We start from the raw sequence: 16,110 nt of genomic DNA on the forward strand, positions 1-16,110 counted from the left end.
CCTCCCTTGCTTGCTGACGTATCAGTCTTAAATATTAATGGTTACTATATTATATATATATATATATATATATATATATATATATAATATTTTAAGGATCTGCACGCGTGTTTCTTGGATCTGAAGAACAGCACTTTCCAAGAAAAAACAACATCAGATCGAGTTGTTCTTGCTTGGGTTGCAATCCAATTCACAAAACATCGTCAGATTTTAATTCGCCAAGGCAACAAAGAAATAAAAACCTTAGCTTAGGATTCCAAAACTCATCTTATATCTCTTTCTTGGGGCGATCAAATCTAAATAGTATGCATCTGTTGTCGCTTTTGTTTGCGCTCCTTCGTTAGTCACGGGGTGACCGGAGAGATTTGTTTTGTTTTGGGAACCTTCTAACATGGACTGTAAAAGAGTAAAAAGCTCCCAAGAAAAATATAATTAGAAATCACTTTTGTGAGAATTTCTAAATAATTAGAAATTACTTCTATTTTTTGGGCAAATTTTCTGCTGTCAAAACAATTGAAAACGGACATTTATTTTGTTCCCTCTCATGTTCTCGGGAACCAAAACGTTGCCATGCGTTCGAGGCATAGATCACTTCCTATGTAAGAGGGTCACTAATTTACCGCAGGATTTTACTGAGTCAAGATCACAGCTTCCTCTTCCTCCACAGTTCCAGAGGTAATAGTCATTCAAGAATGTCGGTCAGTGATCACAGGAGTCGTTGCAAGAGCCATGACAAAAACCAACGCCACTTGTACCGTCAACCCCAACCTTCACCGTGCATGGAGGTGAAGAAGGGGAGTAGTAATAATGTATGCGTCATGGGAAAAGGGGTCGGCATGGTAGAGCTGCACTTTTGGCGGTTGTGTGAGGAGGTAAAGGAGACGTGCCACACACCTGTGCTTCTCAGTATAATAGTAGCCATCGTTCTGAGTCCCTCTGATCGCTTCCGAGCTCACTGCATGGTGTATCCAAACGCTGCACATGGATCCTTTGGCAGTTTAAGAGGAGCATCCCACAGCCATTCAACCCTCCCTTGGACTCATCCCCTGTCTTCCTCCGCCTGTTACATTCCTCCTCCCCTCTGCAAGGGAGAAAATAGAGTGGGAGTGGGAGTGGTGGGAGAATAGTGTGAGATTTGAGAGAGTGGAGAATGGTAGTCCAGAGCTCACTGCTGCTGCTGCTGCTGCTGCTTTTCCTTCTTCCTGTGGCATACAGCGGTGTCACCTATGACAGGAAGGCCATCATCATCGATGGGCAGAGGAGGATCCTCATCTCTGGCTCCATTCACTACCCCAGGAGTACCCCAGAAGTATGTATCTCTAAATAAATAGTATACCAGATCTTTCTTTTAGATTTTCTGTTGGCATTGTGATGTGGATTTCCATTTGTTGGTTTGGTGTGTTAGATGTGGGAAGGACTTATTCAGAAAGCTAAGGATGGTGGTCTGGATGTCATACAAACCTATGTCTTCTGGAATGGACATGAGCCTTCACCTGGCACCGTATTTCACTGGCCCTTCTCTGCACATTTCTTCAATTTTAATTCCTTTGTTGTGCTATGATTTGCAGTAGGACTCACTACGTGTTTCTGGGTTTTTGAGCAGTACAATTTTGAGGGAAGGTATGATTTGGTGAGGTTTATTAAGACAGTGCAGAAGGTGGGCCTGTATGTCCACCTTCGAATTGGTCCTTATGTCTGTGCCGAATGGAATTTTGGGTATATGTCTCCATCTTCTCTAACATTCGTTCTTAGACATTTCGTGTAAATGATTTGTGTTTTTTTCTTACTTCTTCCTCGTTTTTCGCTTTCTCTGTTTTTTTAGAGGATTTCCAGTTTGGTTGAAATATGTGCCGGGAATCAGCTTCAGAACTGACAATGAGCCTTTCAAGGTCCATTCCTTAACCTCTTATTGCTTTTCCTTGTGTTGATGCAAGGAACAGAATGTTTACAATTTCCTTCCGTAGAGTTTACGCACTTTTGATTCACTAAATCTTATAGAGGGTATGCCTTAAATGGTTTCCATTTCGTAGTTTACAAAAATGTATTCTATTGCAGATGGCCATGCAAGGTTTCACCCAAAAGATTGTTCAAATGATGAAGAGTGAATCACTTTTTGGTTCACAGGGTGGTCCAATCATCCTTTCACAGGCATGTTCTTGTTGTTAACCAAATGGATTATAGGTGCTCTTATTTGCGTATTCATGTTGTGATAGCCTAATGTCAAGTTATGCTCGATATGCCTTTTTTTTATTGCGAGACTACGATAAATAGAATGTTGAACTGATTCTTTTGTTTCCATTTGCTGATCTTTGGATCAATGGATCCAGATTGAGAATGAGTATGGGCCTGAAAGTAAGGCATTTGGTTCTGCTGGTCATTCATATGTGAACTGGGCTGCGGAAATGGCTGTCGGATTGAAAACTGGTGTACCATGGGTTATGTGCAAGGAGGATGATGCTCCTGATCCAGTGGTAGGAGAATCATTTTTGTTATACACTCATTACTCTCTTTTTTCTTTATCTTTTTCTTCTTGTTTGTGTGATGGTAGTGAGGTGCAGGTGCTGTGTCGTTTGTTGCATATATTAATAGCAAACATATTTTATTTTTCTTCTGACTTGGATGGTATATTTTATATTTTTAATGTTTTGATTCTAATTTACTTTGCTATATTTCTACTTGATATATACTACCTGTGGTTTTACTTTAAAAATTAAGATATATACTGTCAATGAAACAAGATTTAGGCTTCTATACTTTGCCTATACCGAGCATTGATGGACTTTAATAGTCCCACTTTTTTGTAAAATTAGACCTACATGTTCGCTCCAGCTCTGAGTACTAATTAAGTCTTTGATTTTAGAAGCAATTTCATGTCGTCTTATCTAATATACTAAGTTTCTGCAATTGTGATTAAATTTGAACTTCCTTATGTTTTCATAATTTTCTTTTAAGGAAAATATACATTTCGACTACAGAAATTGATTAGTATTACTCTTTTCATCTAGCATTGTTAATCACTGCTCTCAAATGTAAAAAGGATAAGAGTTTTCTAAACTGATGCAAGTCGACGTGATTGTTTTTTCTTTGCATGACCATTTCTGTTAAAACATATTTGTATTATTGATAGCATATGTTGTCAATATTTTTCCTGAGAAGACACTTTATTTACTCTTGGAAACAGATTAATGCATGCAATGGCTTCTACTGTGATTCTTTTACTCCTAACAAGCCATATAAGCCTACAATGTGGACTGAAGCATGGAGTGGCTGGTAAGTCGCTCTGCAGTTATAGTTTTCAGCTGAGGTTTTATTTTTTGCGCATGTTACATTAGAACTTTGCATCGTGGTCTAGTGACAATATTTAGGTGTTCAGACATCAATGGTACACAGGTGTCAAAGAATATCTGTACTTAATTATATTATAACTTGAGAAAATACCGTTATATTTATTAAGTTAGATTTTATTTTAAAACATGTAACCTTAGGAGCTAATTGCAAGAATTTTCTTCTCTCGTTGTTGCGACTATAGGTTTACAGAATTTGGAGGCACTATCCATCACCGACCAGTTGAAGACCTCGCATTTGCTGTGGCACGCTTTATACAGAAGGGTGGCTCATTTATCAATTATTACATGGTTAGATCAATATACTCATATCACAAAATTGTCTTTTCATCATGATGATTCTAAGTCTTCCCAAAGAATACTTTAACTGATATTTTCTTTCCTTTGCTTACTCACTAAAGTACCATGGAGGAACTAATTTCGGGCGTACAGCTGGAGGTCCCTTCATTACAACCAGCTATGATTATGATGCTCCGATTGACGAATATGGTAAAGAGGAAAAATAAATTTTCTTTTCCTTTTCTAGAGTTGTCAGTCTTGACAGAAATATTTGGCTTTAATTTCCTTTTTTTCATTATTATGTCGCATGTTCTCTCTACTCTTCCCTCCCTCTCTGTGTATTTCTCTCTTGGTCCTCTTCTATAGTTTGTACATACATGGGAAAAGTATATAAATACACCTTCCACACTCATGTTAGTTGTTAGGTTGATAGTTCCTGGCATATTTTGCTCTAATGAACACTATGTAGTTAAGAGGAACAGAGTGGATTAAAACTAATGCTCATGTTATTTGTCAGCTGAAAGATTGTAACTTTCAGTTATCTGGAATTTGAAATAAAAAGTGCATATTTCCATTAATTATCAATCAGCTAATCATGAAACTAAAACATGTTTTACTACAGAACTAGAATGAATTTATTTCTCGTCACTTGGATTAGAATTATTGTTCAAATTTTGTGTGTCGAACTGGCAGGACTAGTCAGAGAACCAAAATATGGACATCTAAAAGAGCTTCACAGGGCAATTAAGTTGTGCGAACGAGCTCTAGTTTCGGCTGATCCAACAGTTATTTCTTTAGGAAGCCTCCAACAGGTGTGCAGGCTTCTTTTTGCATAATAGTTAAATATGTTTATCACTTCCATTTCTTTGAAGGCCCACATGAATCCTCAATTTGGATTGACTGTGTTATTCAATTTTTAGGCTCATGTTTTCAGCTCCCAATCTGGAGGTTGTGCAGCTTTCCTTTCAAATCACAACCCAAATTCCTTTGCCAGGGTAATGTTCAATAACATGCACTACAACATACCACCTTGGTCAATCAGCATTTTACCTGACTGCAGAAATGTAGTATTCAACACTGCAAAGGTAAATTGTTTTTATTTAATTTTTCCAACTCTTGCATTAAATATTTCTGGATTCTCCTAAAGATATTATGTTTAAACAGATATCGTAGTTTCAGCTAATATTTTCATTTTAGTTAAATCATCAATAGTTATTCTTATTATTCCAGTAAGTACCATAGAATAGTCAATTCCTTCGTTACTGTTTCTGAGAATAGAGTTTCTTTTTGTGTCTGTGTTTATCTGCAGGTTGGTGTTCAAACATCTCAAATGCAAATGTATCCTATTAATGTTCAGTCACTCATGTGGGAGAGGTATGATGAAGAGGTTGCTTCATTGGAAGAAAATTCATTGATTACCACAACTGGGCTGTTAGAGCAGATAAATGTTACAAGGGATACAAGTGACTACCTGTGGTACATAACTAGGTGTGACTTTGACCAACTTCTTGTCTCAATTTAATCATGAAATAGATCTAAACTATCTGATGTTAAGACTTTCTCAAAACATTGACATGTCTTGGTTAATATTGAGATTACTGTTTGATTACTAAAACAATGCTTCATATACTAAATAATGTGGACTCTACTATCTTTTTTGTAGTGTTGATGTCAGCCCAGCTGAAGGATTTTTACGAGGCAGAAAGCGTCCTGTCCTCATGGTCGAGTCAGCTGGTCATGCACTTCATATTTTTGTTAATGGACAGCTGTCAGGTCTATAGCATATCCATTTTCTTTTTGTATGTCTTCATAAATAGGTGATTCTTCATTCAGCAAGAGACTAATTTTACTTATGTCTTGGTAGGTTCTGCTTATGGGAGCAGGGAAGATAGGAGGATCAAATTTTCTGGGAATGTCAATCTTCGTGCTGGAACTAATAGAATTGCACTGTTAAGTGTGGCAGTTGGATTGCCGGTGAGTTACTTTTATCTTTTTTTTTCATTAGTCTGAATTGAATTATGTAGTAAACTTTCTAAATCTCTGCTGCTATTATTGGGGCAAAGAACGCCGGGGTGCATTATGAGTTGTGGAGTACTGGAGTACTGGGTCCTGTTGTGCTACATGGGCTTGATGAAGGAAGTAAAGATTTAACATGGCACAAATGGTCATATCAGGTTCTTTTGCTCTGCTAACTATGGTTTTCTTTACAATGTACAAGTTCTCTGTGCAGCAGAAGTGACAAAATCTTTTCTCATTTTTGCAGCTTGGTCTAAAAGGAGAAGCTATGAACCTAAACTCTTTGGAAGGTGCTTCTTCTGTTGAATGGATGCAAGGTTCATTAGTAGCTCAAAATCAACAGCCATTAACATGGTATAGGGTAGGTGCACAGACCTGACTCTGGTCTGTAATGCTATATTCTTTCAGAATCTAAGACTTAGCCACTAGACTTTTCTTTTCAGGCATATTTTGATGCTCCTGATGGGAATGATCCATTGGCTTTGGATATGGGTAGCATGGGGAAGGGACATGTGTGGATAAATGGACAAAGTATTGGAAGATACTGGACTGCATATGCCCCAAGTGAATACTGCAACTCATGCAGTTATAGGGGGACATACCGATCACCCAAGTGTCAGAGTGGTTGTGGCCAGCCAACCCAACGATGGTAACTTCAGCATGAGAGTTATTCCTTTTCTTTTGTATCTGCAAGTTTTAATTATATGTTTCCTGCAACTCTTTTATATTAGTATTAACCCAACTTAAGCAACATATTTACTTTTAAAAAAATCAGAGAGAAGGGATTCATACGGTTGAATTCCACTTCTATGGTTATACAAAAATGAAAAGTATTTTGTGTCGTTAGGCGACGTCGTGACATCTTAATCAATTAGGAGTACTGATGATAATTGTGACACGTAAAGAAACACTCATGGCTATGACTGTGTCTGAAAATTTAAGTGTATCTACTTAACTAATGACTGATATAGCAGACATTCAAGGAATAAAAGATATGTTACCATTATCTTGTGGTTAGTGGAACACAAGTTGGATATTGTGCTGATAAATTTTGGAAATAGTGTAACATTCTTATTTTTCATCGAAATGTAGGATCTAATTGTTGGATATTCAGGTATCATGTACCACGTTCCTGGTTGCAGCCGACCAGAAATCTACTGATAGTATTTGAAGAGCTTGGAGGTGATGCGACAAAGATCTCGTTAGCGAAGAGATCTGTTTCTAGTGTTTGTGCTGATGTTTCTGAATGGCATCCCACGATAAAGAATTGGCACATTGAGAATTATGGCCGGCCTGAAGAGCACCACAAGCCAAAGGTTCACCTGCGATGTGCACAAGGACAATTTATATCTGCCATCAAATTTGCTAGCTACGGGACACCGATTGGAACTTGTGGAAATTTTCAACAGGGAGCATGCCATTCACCAAATTCTCACACCATCCTGGAGAAGGTTACCACACTTCTCTTTTATCTTGCTGCCTTTCGAAAAGCATATCTATTTTTGTTTATTAATATCATACCCTATGAGATCAGATTTTTTGGAACTTCCTCATACAATAAGCATGCAATAAACTATAAGAAAATGCATGAAATTTGGGATGGCCAAGGTGTGCTACGAATGTGACCTATTAAAGTGCGATCGTAGCAGATGTTGAGGGTGCATTAGTTGCCTTACACAGGGAATGTGGTCCTTGCACTCATATCATATAGTTTATACGGAAGACAAGATAGACCAATAAAAAGTAGCTATCTCTATATACTCATCATGCCTTGCATATACCTGTAACATGCATCTACTTTACATTTTTGCATGTATAGTCAAATGGATGAATTATTCTTTTTCTTTTTTCTTTCTGTATGAGAAGTGAAATTTGAATCCTTGTTCTATCTGAACAGATGTGCATTGGAAAGGAGAAATGCATGGTTGCCATCTCCCAAAACATCTTCGGCGGGGACCCATGTCGAAATGTCATGAAAAGAGTTGCAGTGGAAGCCATATGTTCTTCAGCTGCTCAGCCGACATCTTGAGCTCCAGAAAGCACAATCATAGGAAACTTCTTTTGCTGCTTTGAAAGAATGACAGGAAAATATTTGGCATAACTGTAAAGTTCTCAAGTCGATCAAAGGTAGCTTGTCTTGTGTGGCAGTTACATGTAGAGGGAAAAGTTAGTCTGTAGTTAGTGCATTTGTTCTACCAACTTCTCTATTTGAATTCTGAGACATTCTCTGGTCCACCATCATATTATCAGAAGTTGGTGCCAGAATGAAGATCAAGAGGAAAGCAAAAGAAAACCACTACTTAATTGCTTTCATCTTGTTCCTTTTTCTTTTGTTATTGCAGGAAGGTGTCATCAAAAAATGGTTGTATCAAGTGGTTGATTCTAATTCTCTGACATTTCTAACATGCTGTCTGCTGCCATTCTTTTTCTTTTTCATTTCCTCTTCCTGGATGACATCATAAGTTGGTGCCAGAATGGAGAACAAGTGGAAATCCAAAGAATTCTACTGCTTGATTGCCTTCATCTAGTTCCTTCTTCTTCTGTTATTGAAGGAAGGTGTCATCTGAAATAGTTCTCCATTTTCTTTTCCATTTCCTGGATGACATAGACAAGGAACTTGGCATTTGAGAGCCATAGCAGAAAAAAATATGCTTAAATTGTGTTGATGTAAGTTGTTGAGGTTTCCAAACTGAAGCTGTGTATATGCAATCTCTAACCCAAGTTCCTAATGCAGCATTCTTGCTCTTCAGCATGGCATGGTGTTTGCAAGAACTGTGCAGGTGTTACAGTATAGTCAAGGAAAATAAAAAAGAGGAAAGGATAGTAATGATAGATCTGCATAGTGTATGGTATTTCTTTAGCCAAGCTCATGCTCCATAACAAGGACAAGCCACAGGGATCATGAACAGTGATGTTGGATCTTGTCCCACCTGAATCCACTGCACAATGGGATGGACCAAACTGGCCAAGGAAAAGAAACAAAACAAAACTGGTGATGTTGTCTCCCCTGTGATCTTGTTCAAGCTGTTCTTGTTGGATGTCTCGTCTTGTAAAGCAATGTGACAATGATTGAACCTTTTCCCAGTGTTCCCTTCTCCACTGGGAACTGAAGGCTTGGCTTGTCTTGAACCTGTAAAGATATGATGGATTCTACTGCCATAGGCTGCAGGCTCACATGTTCATTTAGCTTGTGGGAAAAAAAAATTGGATATTGTACTTATTTGTTTATTTGTAGAATATAGGAAACAAATGTTGAAGTGAACGAAATTTTCCTTTCATGTTGACCTTAAATTATTAAAATTATGTGCAATTAATGGGTGAAATGTACTGCCCATGATAAATTTCTTTATACAGAAGAATTATGCTGTTCATAGAAAACAAGATTTCACTGAATGCTGAATCACTGCTGCAGCTGCTTGATGTTAAAGTGTTAGATTTTGCAAAATTCATTTACTAGCAGTGCCTATGATATCCCAATTGTGGCTTTTACAGTTATGTATCTTCGGATAATCAGAAGAATCACTTTGCATTAGAAGAAAAAGGATGAGGAAGTCTTGTAATTACAGCCTGAGTGATAAACAAGAAAGATGATCTCAGAGTCATGTAATTACATGTAAGAGCCAGATTAAGTTCTCTTTTCAAAGCATGAAGTGGTGCCAAATAAGAAACAAGATTCATTTGAATAGGGTACCACACTTCCCCCATGTTTCTTGGCCTTGAAAACCATCCAAATAGTATACACAGCTCATTATAGTTAATTTGGAAGAAATTTTACATGTTCTTTGTCTCATATTACACAAAAATATGCTTCTATCTGTACAATGTGCTACCCTATAATCCCACCAGATAACCACCTATTTATGTTACATTGTTTACCATACTAAACACACTCTCTTATATAAGATTGCAACAATGCCTAGAAGGCATCTCAGGACAAATTATTCAGGTTCCAAGACTTAAATAGCAACTGTTGTGACAAAAACATGCAGCAAATGTGTTGACCATACAGCCGTCGCCGATCCCCCATGTTCACATAATTGTAATCAGCGCCCAGAAGGAGAATTTGTGCCGAAAACATTGTTCCCTTTCACTGTGAGAAAGCTGTGCTGATTGTCTGATATAGGAAGGCCGACATCACAATGCTGCAGCCCCCGTGTGAGGCACACCATGCCACATCCAAATCAACCTAACTAAGCCATCTGATAAGCCAAAAACCTACCTTTCACATCCGGGTGGCCAATAGCATCTTGTAAGAAGCTGGAATCTTCTCCAATTGGCCTTTGTTCATTAGCCTTCAGATATTTATAGGAATCTTGTGCAGATGCTTCATGCTGAAAAGTGGCAGCTGCTTCAGCAACATTCATGGTAATGGGTCTTGAGGAGTCGATTATCTGGCCTGTTTGGTATCGTCCAGTTCCATACGTTTGCAAGTCTTCATGATCTTCAGACGATTGAAAGTCTTCTTTAAGTTTTGGTGGATTTTCTGAAGAGTTTGAGTCAATCTCAGTATCACCAATCTCTTCTTTGTACATGTCTTCGATCATAGGCTTCCAAAGGCGAACGCGTGCATTTATGAACCAGTTTGTAACCTGAACGAAAGGTAATCAAGGCACAAAAAAACAAACACTTACATTGCTTTCAAAGTTTATGCACCGGGCTGCCTTTTATCTCAGATGCAGCCTGATGTGTAATTATTATATGAATTTGAATTGCCTTTTATATTATAATAAATACCATTAAAATGTGGTATATATATTTTTTATAAGGGAAGCAAGTGGAGTCATGAATAACTGTATTGATGTCCAAACTACATTTACAAATGAAAAATATATATATATTCATGCTTGACACAGGACTTGCTACCAGTCCATTGTTCTAGAGCACAAAAAATAAGCTAATCAATTGGGCAGCAAACACAGCTATGATCCTAGACACAATTCCTTCCTGATAAAACTGTTGAGAGGTAAAATGTGGACATGAGACCATGTAAGAGATGAAAGAGAAGCTACGAGACAAGAAAAGGGATCACAATGGAGACTTTTGGGTGAAAAAAAAAAAAAACTGTAGTTATGATTGCCATTTAAGCAATGTATGTTCCTCTCATCATTAGCACTAAAGGGAGCAACATCAAAAGAACACGATGGTTCCCTAGCAAAAGTTAAAAACCTAAATCAAGTAGGTATACCTGACTTCTTGACAAGCCTGTCTGTCTTGCAAGTATTAGCTTCTCGGATTCCTTCGGGTAGCTGGCAAAACATATTATCCTGTATCCATCAGTATTCAAAAGTATTCATTCTGTATATAAAAGAACCACAAGAAAGAAAAGGTAGTTGAGCTTACGGATGAAGGAAGTGCTCAAACAGCCAAGCGCGAAGAATTGAGACAGATGACTCAGGTAAACCCCTCTGTGGCCTCCAGGTATGCTGTTGCATTGAACCAAATTGCTGCAAGGCACTCTGCTGCCTTAATTTCTGGTCTATGTTTCGAAGGCGAGATAACAAACCACTCTTGCTACTTGAGTTGTCTGCCTCTCCAAGATTTTTCCTTGTAGCTTGAATTTGACCATTGATGGCATCTCTCAAGCAGCGAAAATGACAGGAAATAGTTTGAAAGGCAAGTGCAGTGTATGGTTTAGCAGTTCCACAACCAGCTATTGCATCAAAATATGACACTATTATCTGCATCTGATGGTAATACTGTTTATATCTTCTATCAATCTGCAAGGAAAAAGAAACAAATGAAATACAGGTTAATCAAAGAAGAAAGACGATGAATTAGATCACACTACAAAAGCAGATCTCATCGATACAATTTGCATAATACTGTAATTGTTAGCATTGTTCCACCCAACAAGTCCAAGCCTCTTTAAAACTCTTATCTGAATATTTTTTAGCTAAAATTAAGCTAATACTACAATCAAAACCAATTTTAGCATTAAACACACATTGAACTCGGCCTCTGATTCAAGTATCCAGATATCTTCCCATGAGCTTGAGTCAATGATGGCTTCCCAACTTAAATTGGCTTTGATGATGATAAAATCTAACTAAACTGGCTTTGATAAATTTTTAACTTAAAATTAACATTCTTACAGTTATCCTATATTAGAGGACATCAACTAACTTAAAATTAACCTTCTTACAATCATCCTAAACTTAATGAAATTCTAATTGACAACAAAGATTAGAAAACATTAACAAAATAGGAAGAGGAGGTCAGAAAATAGCGTGTACCTCATCCAACATCCCCAATAGATTTGAGACCTTGTTTTGAAGGTCCTGCTTTACAAGAGGTGAGAGCCCACTAGACCAATTAACAGTGGCCGCTTGAGGGTTTGAAATCAGCCCTTCATTTTTTGATCCTCCACTACCATCCTTAAATGTAATAGTACCAGCAGAAGTAGGAAGACTTTGGCTTTTATCTGTTTTTTGCTTCAAAGCCTTCCTGACATTAACAACTTCGTCAAGTAATTCTTGTGCTGCCCGAAGATATTTAGAATTTGGAATCAACCTTGTAAGACTTGTTAGTCCATTAGGGGAGGCATTATCATGAAAATTTGTGGTTTGAAAGTGTTCCTCCCTGAATGGACCAACATTTCCAGAAGTTGACTGATTAGAATCAAAGAAGGGGATATTTGAGCTAGTAGATGGATACTGAATTGAAGGAACTGGCATCTGTGTGCTAAGGCTAAGTGATAAACCTTGATTTTGCAGTGTAACATTTGAGTGTTGCAATGATAAGCTTAGTCCATGTATGATGCTAAGCTGTGTCTGCAGACTCGTCTGAGCATCAGCAGCATGAAGTAGATCATCTGTTCCAATTATGGAACCTCTATCTGTCTGCATAAATAACATCTCACTTCTTCCATTCTTCCAAGCATTATTAGCATGGTTGCCAAGACACGAGGGGACCATATCAGAACTCCCTGTAGTCAAGTCTGGTGAAATGATGGTGGTGGCAACAGGAAGTTCAATGTGATTCTGATGGGTTTGAGCACCGCCAGCTACTGCATCTCTATACGGACCAGAATTCAAGAAGCTAAGGTACATCATGTTGCCAGGACCTGGTGATTCAGAATATGAAGCGTGCCCTGGATCCCTCAGGCCAAGATCTGAAGAGGTTCCACTTTGGTCACTAGATAGTGAACAGAAAGTAGACATTTTTATATTCCTTGATCTTAAACAGGGCAAGATCTTCAGAAATGACAGTATAACGGATCAGTGCAATATTTCGGCTACAAAATAGTAACTGCCTTAGTCATGGGAATCTGAAGGAACTCCTCTGCAGAAAGTTCATGCTCCTTCAGAAGAAATGAATTATGCTGCAACAGTCCTGAAAATAAAGAAAAGAAATTAAACCAAATGAAGAACTGAACAATGACCAACTTCAAACACGGAAAATAATCAATAAATCATAGAACAAGCATGATCAAATAACTGCATTCTAAAATGAAATATGTCATGACGACAATAAAAACAAATAACTAATGATCACAACAAAAGAACTATATTTTCTACAGAAAGTAATTTCTGTATGTGCTGATCATCTATATTTTGTTAGCCTTTTCAATTCATCAGACTGAAAGCAATGTTTTGTGAGAAGTTAATCACATACAATCTGGAGGGTTGCACATAAATCAAACTAAAAAAGAACAAACAGAGATCAAACTAGATGAATAGAATGGATAAACAGATGGACCTCAGAATTTGTTTAAATTAATTGACAGGAGTAGCCAGAGATGCCCGGCCAGAATTTCTTCCAAATCAACAATCACGGAATAAATAAACTCTCAAAGCTTACTCGATCAGGACAAACGATCAACTAAATCGGGTTTCTTTCAGAAAGGCTACATGCTTGCACGATGTCCACAAGGTTAGGCAGCTATTAAAAAAATATTATACAAATTCAGTTTAAACTCTGAGATCTTTGAACTAAAAGAACAACTAAATAAAGGAAAAATAAGAGGCAGAAAACCTTGGAAAAGAACCCAAAGAATTGTCCTCTAAAAACCCTCATTGTATCTGTGAGCAAAAGGGCTTTGATCCTAGAATCACCTATAAGCCAAAACCCACCATCAAAAACTCCATGGACCATACCTTTTACCGCAGCCAACATTCCAAAAATGTCAAAATTGCAGAAGTTACAGAATCGAGCAACGAAAAGAGCATCATAAAAAAAAAAAAGACACTTTAAGCCAAAAATCAGAATTTGATAAAGAGGGAGCAAAGAATATGAGAAGACTTATCAGATAGAAGAAGCAGAAGTAGAATATCTAAGAGCAAATAAATCAGATAAAAGAGTTCTGTTGCACAAGCTACTCAAACTTGCAATAGAGGAGATGGGTTCCTCAAAAAAGAACTTTTTGTATAGGAAGAGAATCATCCCAAAAGCTTGTTGAACCCACCATATAAAATTCTCGAACAAAAAAAGTAGACAGGTAGATAGAGACGGAAAGAGAGAGACAGGAAAGATAGTTGAAATGGTGCTGATGCTGCTTTGTAGTCCTCATCGAAACAAGAAAGAAATAGACAGGGAGATAAAGAAACAAGGGAGACAAGTAATATCAAAGCCCAGTACCTGAGATAGAGAAGGGTCAAAGGAAGAGGGGAAGGGCGACAGCCGCTGCTGTCTGCGTTCCTCGTGGGGAAGAAGAAAGCATGAAGCCGAAGCCGACCGACCAAGAAGAATCCCAAGTCCTCAATTCAAAAGACGCAAAGCTTCCCCCTTTGTTCTTCTGCCCTCATGATGCATCTTTTCTATACCATCTCGTCACCTATATCACCATCTTCAATTGCTACTATCAAATTGACGACCAGTTTAAACATCCCCCCTCTCTTTCTCAGATCAAACTACCATCACAAGACCTCAAAACCCCATCTTGCACGCGAGATTACCCTATCTTGCTCTTTTTCCTAACCCGTGAGTCCTCAAAGGAGGTTCTTTCCCAATGGCTTCTTGGGAGTCGGTGATGAGGATTTTTAAGGTGTTCTATCTCCTAACCACCAGTTGGTAGACCTAAACGTCCTCTTAATCTCTCAAACACCAATTTGCCCACCTCTTTAATCTCAAACTGTTTTCATTCTTCTTTCCCCTCAGTATCCTGTGTTCCCAAGCATGGAGAAGATGCTGACATCTCACAGCCCAGACCACATAGAATCACAGAGCTGCTCTCCTCTAACCCTCTCTTCCGGTAAATGGTGTGTCACTCCCTGACCTAGAATAATTGACACCATTATTAGGTTGATTGCCAAGCTTGTGGGGCTCCCCACCAAAAGCTTGGCAATCAATGCTTGCCTTTGTTGCCTGTATGGGTTGTGACATGTGTTGATGACAAAGCACTCCCTCCTCAGCTTCCATTTAATCAACTATGTCATTGGTTGCTCAGCATATCTCTTTGCTTGCCGGCTGCATCTGCCTGCCCCATTAGTATTTTAGTATTCAATTCTGGCAGCTCATCACTGGCAGCATTAGATGATGAAATGGCAAGCTGTCTCATGATGATTGGCCAGCTTTGTATCTTGTGAGTGTCACATGAACTTAACAAGAACATTTCAGAACAAGTGGGTATTAATTTAACCATGGACTGTAACATGAACAGAAAGCAGGAGATTTGTCTCAGAAAGTCTCAACATAAACTACAGCAAATGGGAAAAGAATTATGGATGAGACAAAATGGATTAGTAGTCAGAACAGAAGAAAAGGCATAATCAAACAACCACCACCTCATCAAGCTGTAGCTTAAGATATTGTTGAAGAGAAGAATGAGAGTTTTTATAGTAAAGGATTGACAGAATCAATTGGCGACTCAAAGGCAATCAATGTGCAGATTTGTTGTTCTCCATTTGTCTCTGTCCAGCAAGTTGAATAGAAGCATGCCTCCTACATAAAAATTGCCCATAAGACAAATCTTAATGCTGTCCTTACAGCATAAAAATATGTTCTGATTGATTACTTCAGACTCTTTTAACAATTGAGAATTAACAATTCACATCAGAAAACATCTACCTTGTTGGTTGAGGTGTACTGCATAGAATTGTGGCCTACAGTCCTTCAAGATTAGTTTTCTTATCGACCTAATCATTGCATGCATTGAATTCTCCATAAAGGTAATCTACTATAAAACATTGCATGAATCCAAACATATGAGTTAGCTGTTTTTTTGGGAAATTGTACCATAATATTTAAGCACAATCCTTGCATATAACAAACACTTCAAATAAGCCACCATAAAGATTTGGGCTGTCATGATTTGGCCTACTGCTGGAGTTGTAACTGGTTCATTCTGATTTCAGCTGAACCAGAAACATGTAATAATTGTTCCCATGCATTAATGAACTGGGGAAATGCTTCATTGAAGATGATGACTCTTGAGAGTTCCTCACCGTGCACTGGAGGAACTGGGAAGGTTGTTCTCCACAGGTATGTGAATAATCTAAAAGAAGTTAGTAATGAGACATCCACACCCACATAA

General features: G+C 38.1%; 2 protein-coding genes across 2 annotated transcripts; one reads left to right on the forward strand and one right to left on the reverse strand.

Annotated features, from left to right (window-relative positions):
- Positions 1–957: 957 nt before the first annotated feature.
- LOC135635529 (beta-galactosidase 5-like) lies at positions 958–8,042 on the forward strand. The gene is made up of 19 exons (XM_065146644.1): positions 958–1,309; positions 1,406–1,501; positions 1,604–1,716; positions 1,823–1,889; positions 2,056–2,148; positions 2,328–2,471; positions 3,182–3,270; positions 3,530–3,635; positions 3,746–3,833; positions 4,317–4,435; positions 4,544–4,708; positions 4,933–5,111; positions 5,287–5,396; positions 5,488–5,597; positions 5,687–5,797; positions 5,887–6,000; positions 6,083–6,288; positions 6,754–7,090; positions 7,537–8,042. The coding sequence occupies exons 1-19, from the start codon at positions 1,151–1,153 to the stop codon at positions 7,666–7,668; spliced, it is 2,538 nt and encodes an 845-aa protein (XP_065002716.1). The 5' UTR covers positions 958–1,150; the 3' UTR covers positions 7,669–8,042.
- A 1,313-nt stretch (positions 8,043–9,355) lies between these two features.
- Positions 9,356–15,274, reverse strand: LOC135582217 (BEL1-like homeodomain protein 6). Its single transcript, XM_065146906.1, has 5 exons — positions 14,217–15,274; positions 11,873–12,971; positions 10,980–11,356; positions 10,825–10,885; positions 9,356–10,228 (listed from the first exon to the last, which is right to left on the reverse strand). Exons 2-5 carry the CDS (start codon positions 12,797–12,799, stop codon positions 9,830–9,832), a joined length of 1,764 nt encoding a protein of 587 aa, XP_065002978.1. The 5' UTR covers positions 12,800–12,971; positions 14,217–15,274; the 3' UTR covers positions 9,356–9,829.
- Between the last annotated feature and the right edge of the window lie 836 nt (positions 15,275–16,110).

The sequence above is a fragment of the Musa acuminata genome, chromosome BXJ3-4, assembly GCF_036884655.1.
Source record: "Musa acuminata AAA Group cultivar baxijiao chromosome BXJ3-4, Cavendish_Baxijiao_AAA, whole genome shotgun sequence".
NCBI lineage: Eukaryota > Viridiplantae > Streptophyta > Magnoliopsida > Zingiberales > Musaceae > Musa > Musa acuminata.

Excerpts from the sequence above, each read along its gene's own strand:
- LOC135635529 (XM_065146644.1), top strand. The coding sequence starts at position 1,151 with ATGGTAGTCCAGAGCTCACTGCTGCTGCTGCTGCTGCTGCTTTTCCTT. Across the intron at positions 1,717-1,822 it reads TGTGCCGAATGGAATTTTGG|AGGATTTCCAGTTTGGTTGA; the intron begins GTATATGTCTCC and ends CTGTTTTTTTAG. Across the intron at positions 5,397-5,487 it reads TGTTAATGGACAGCTGTCAG|GTTCTGCTTATGGGAGCAGG; the intron begins GTCTATAGCATA and ends ATGTCTTGGTAG.
- LOC135582217 (XM_065146906.1), bottom strand. The coding sequence starts at position 12,799 with ATGTCTACTTTCTGTTCACTATCTAGTGACCAAAGTGGAACCTCTTCA. Across the intron at positions 11,357-11,872 it reads TATTGGGGATGTTGGATGAG|ATTGATAGAAGATATAAACA; the intron begins GTACACGCTATT and ends TTTTCCTTGCAG. Across the intron at positions 10,886-10,979 it reads TTTGAGCACTTCCTTCATCC|CTACCCGAAGGAATCCGAGA; the intron begins GTAAGCTCAACT and ends ATGTTTTGCCAG.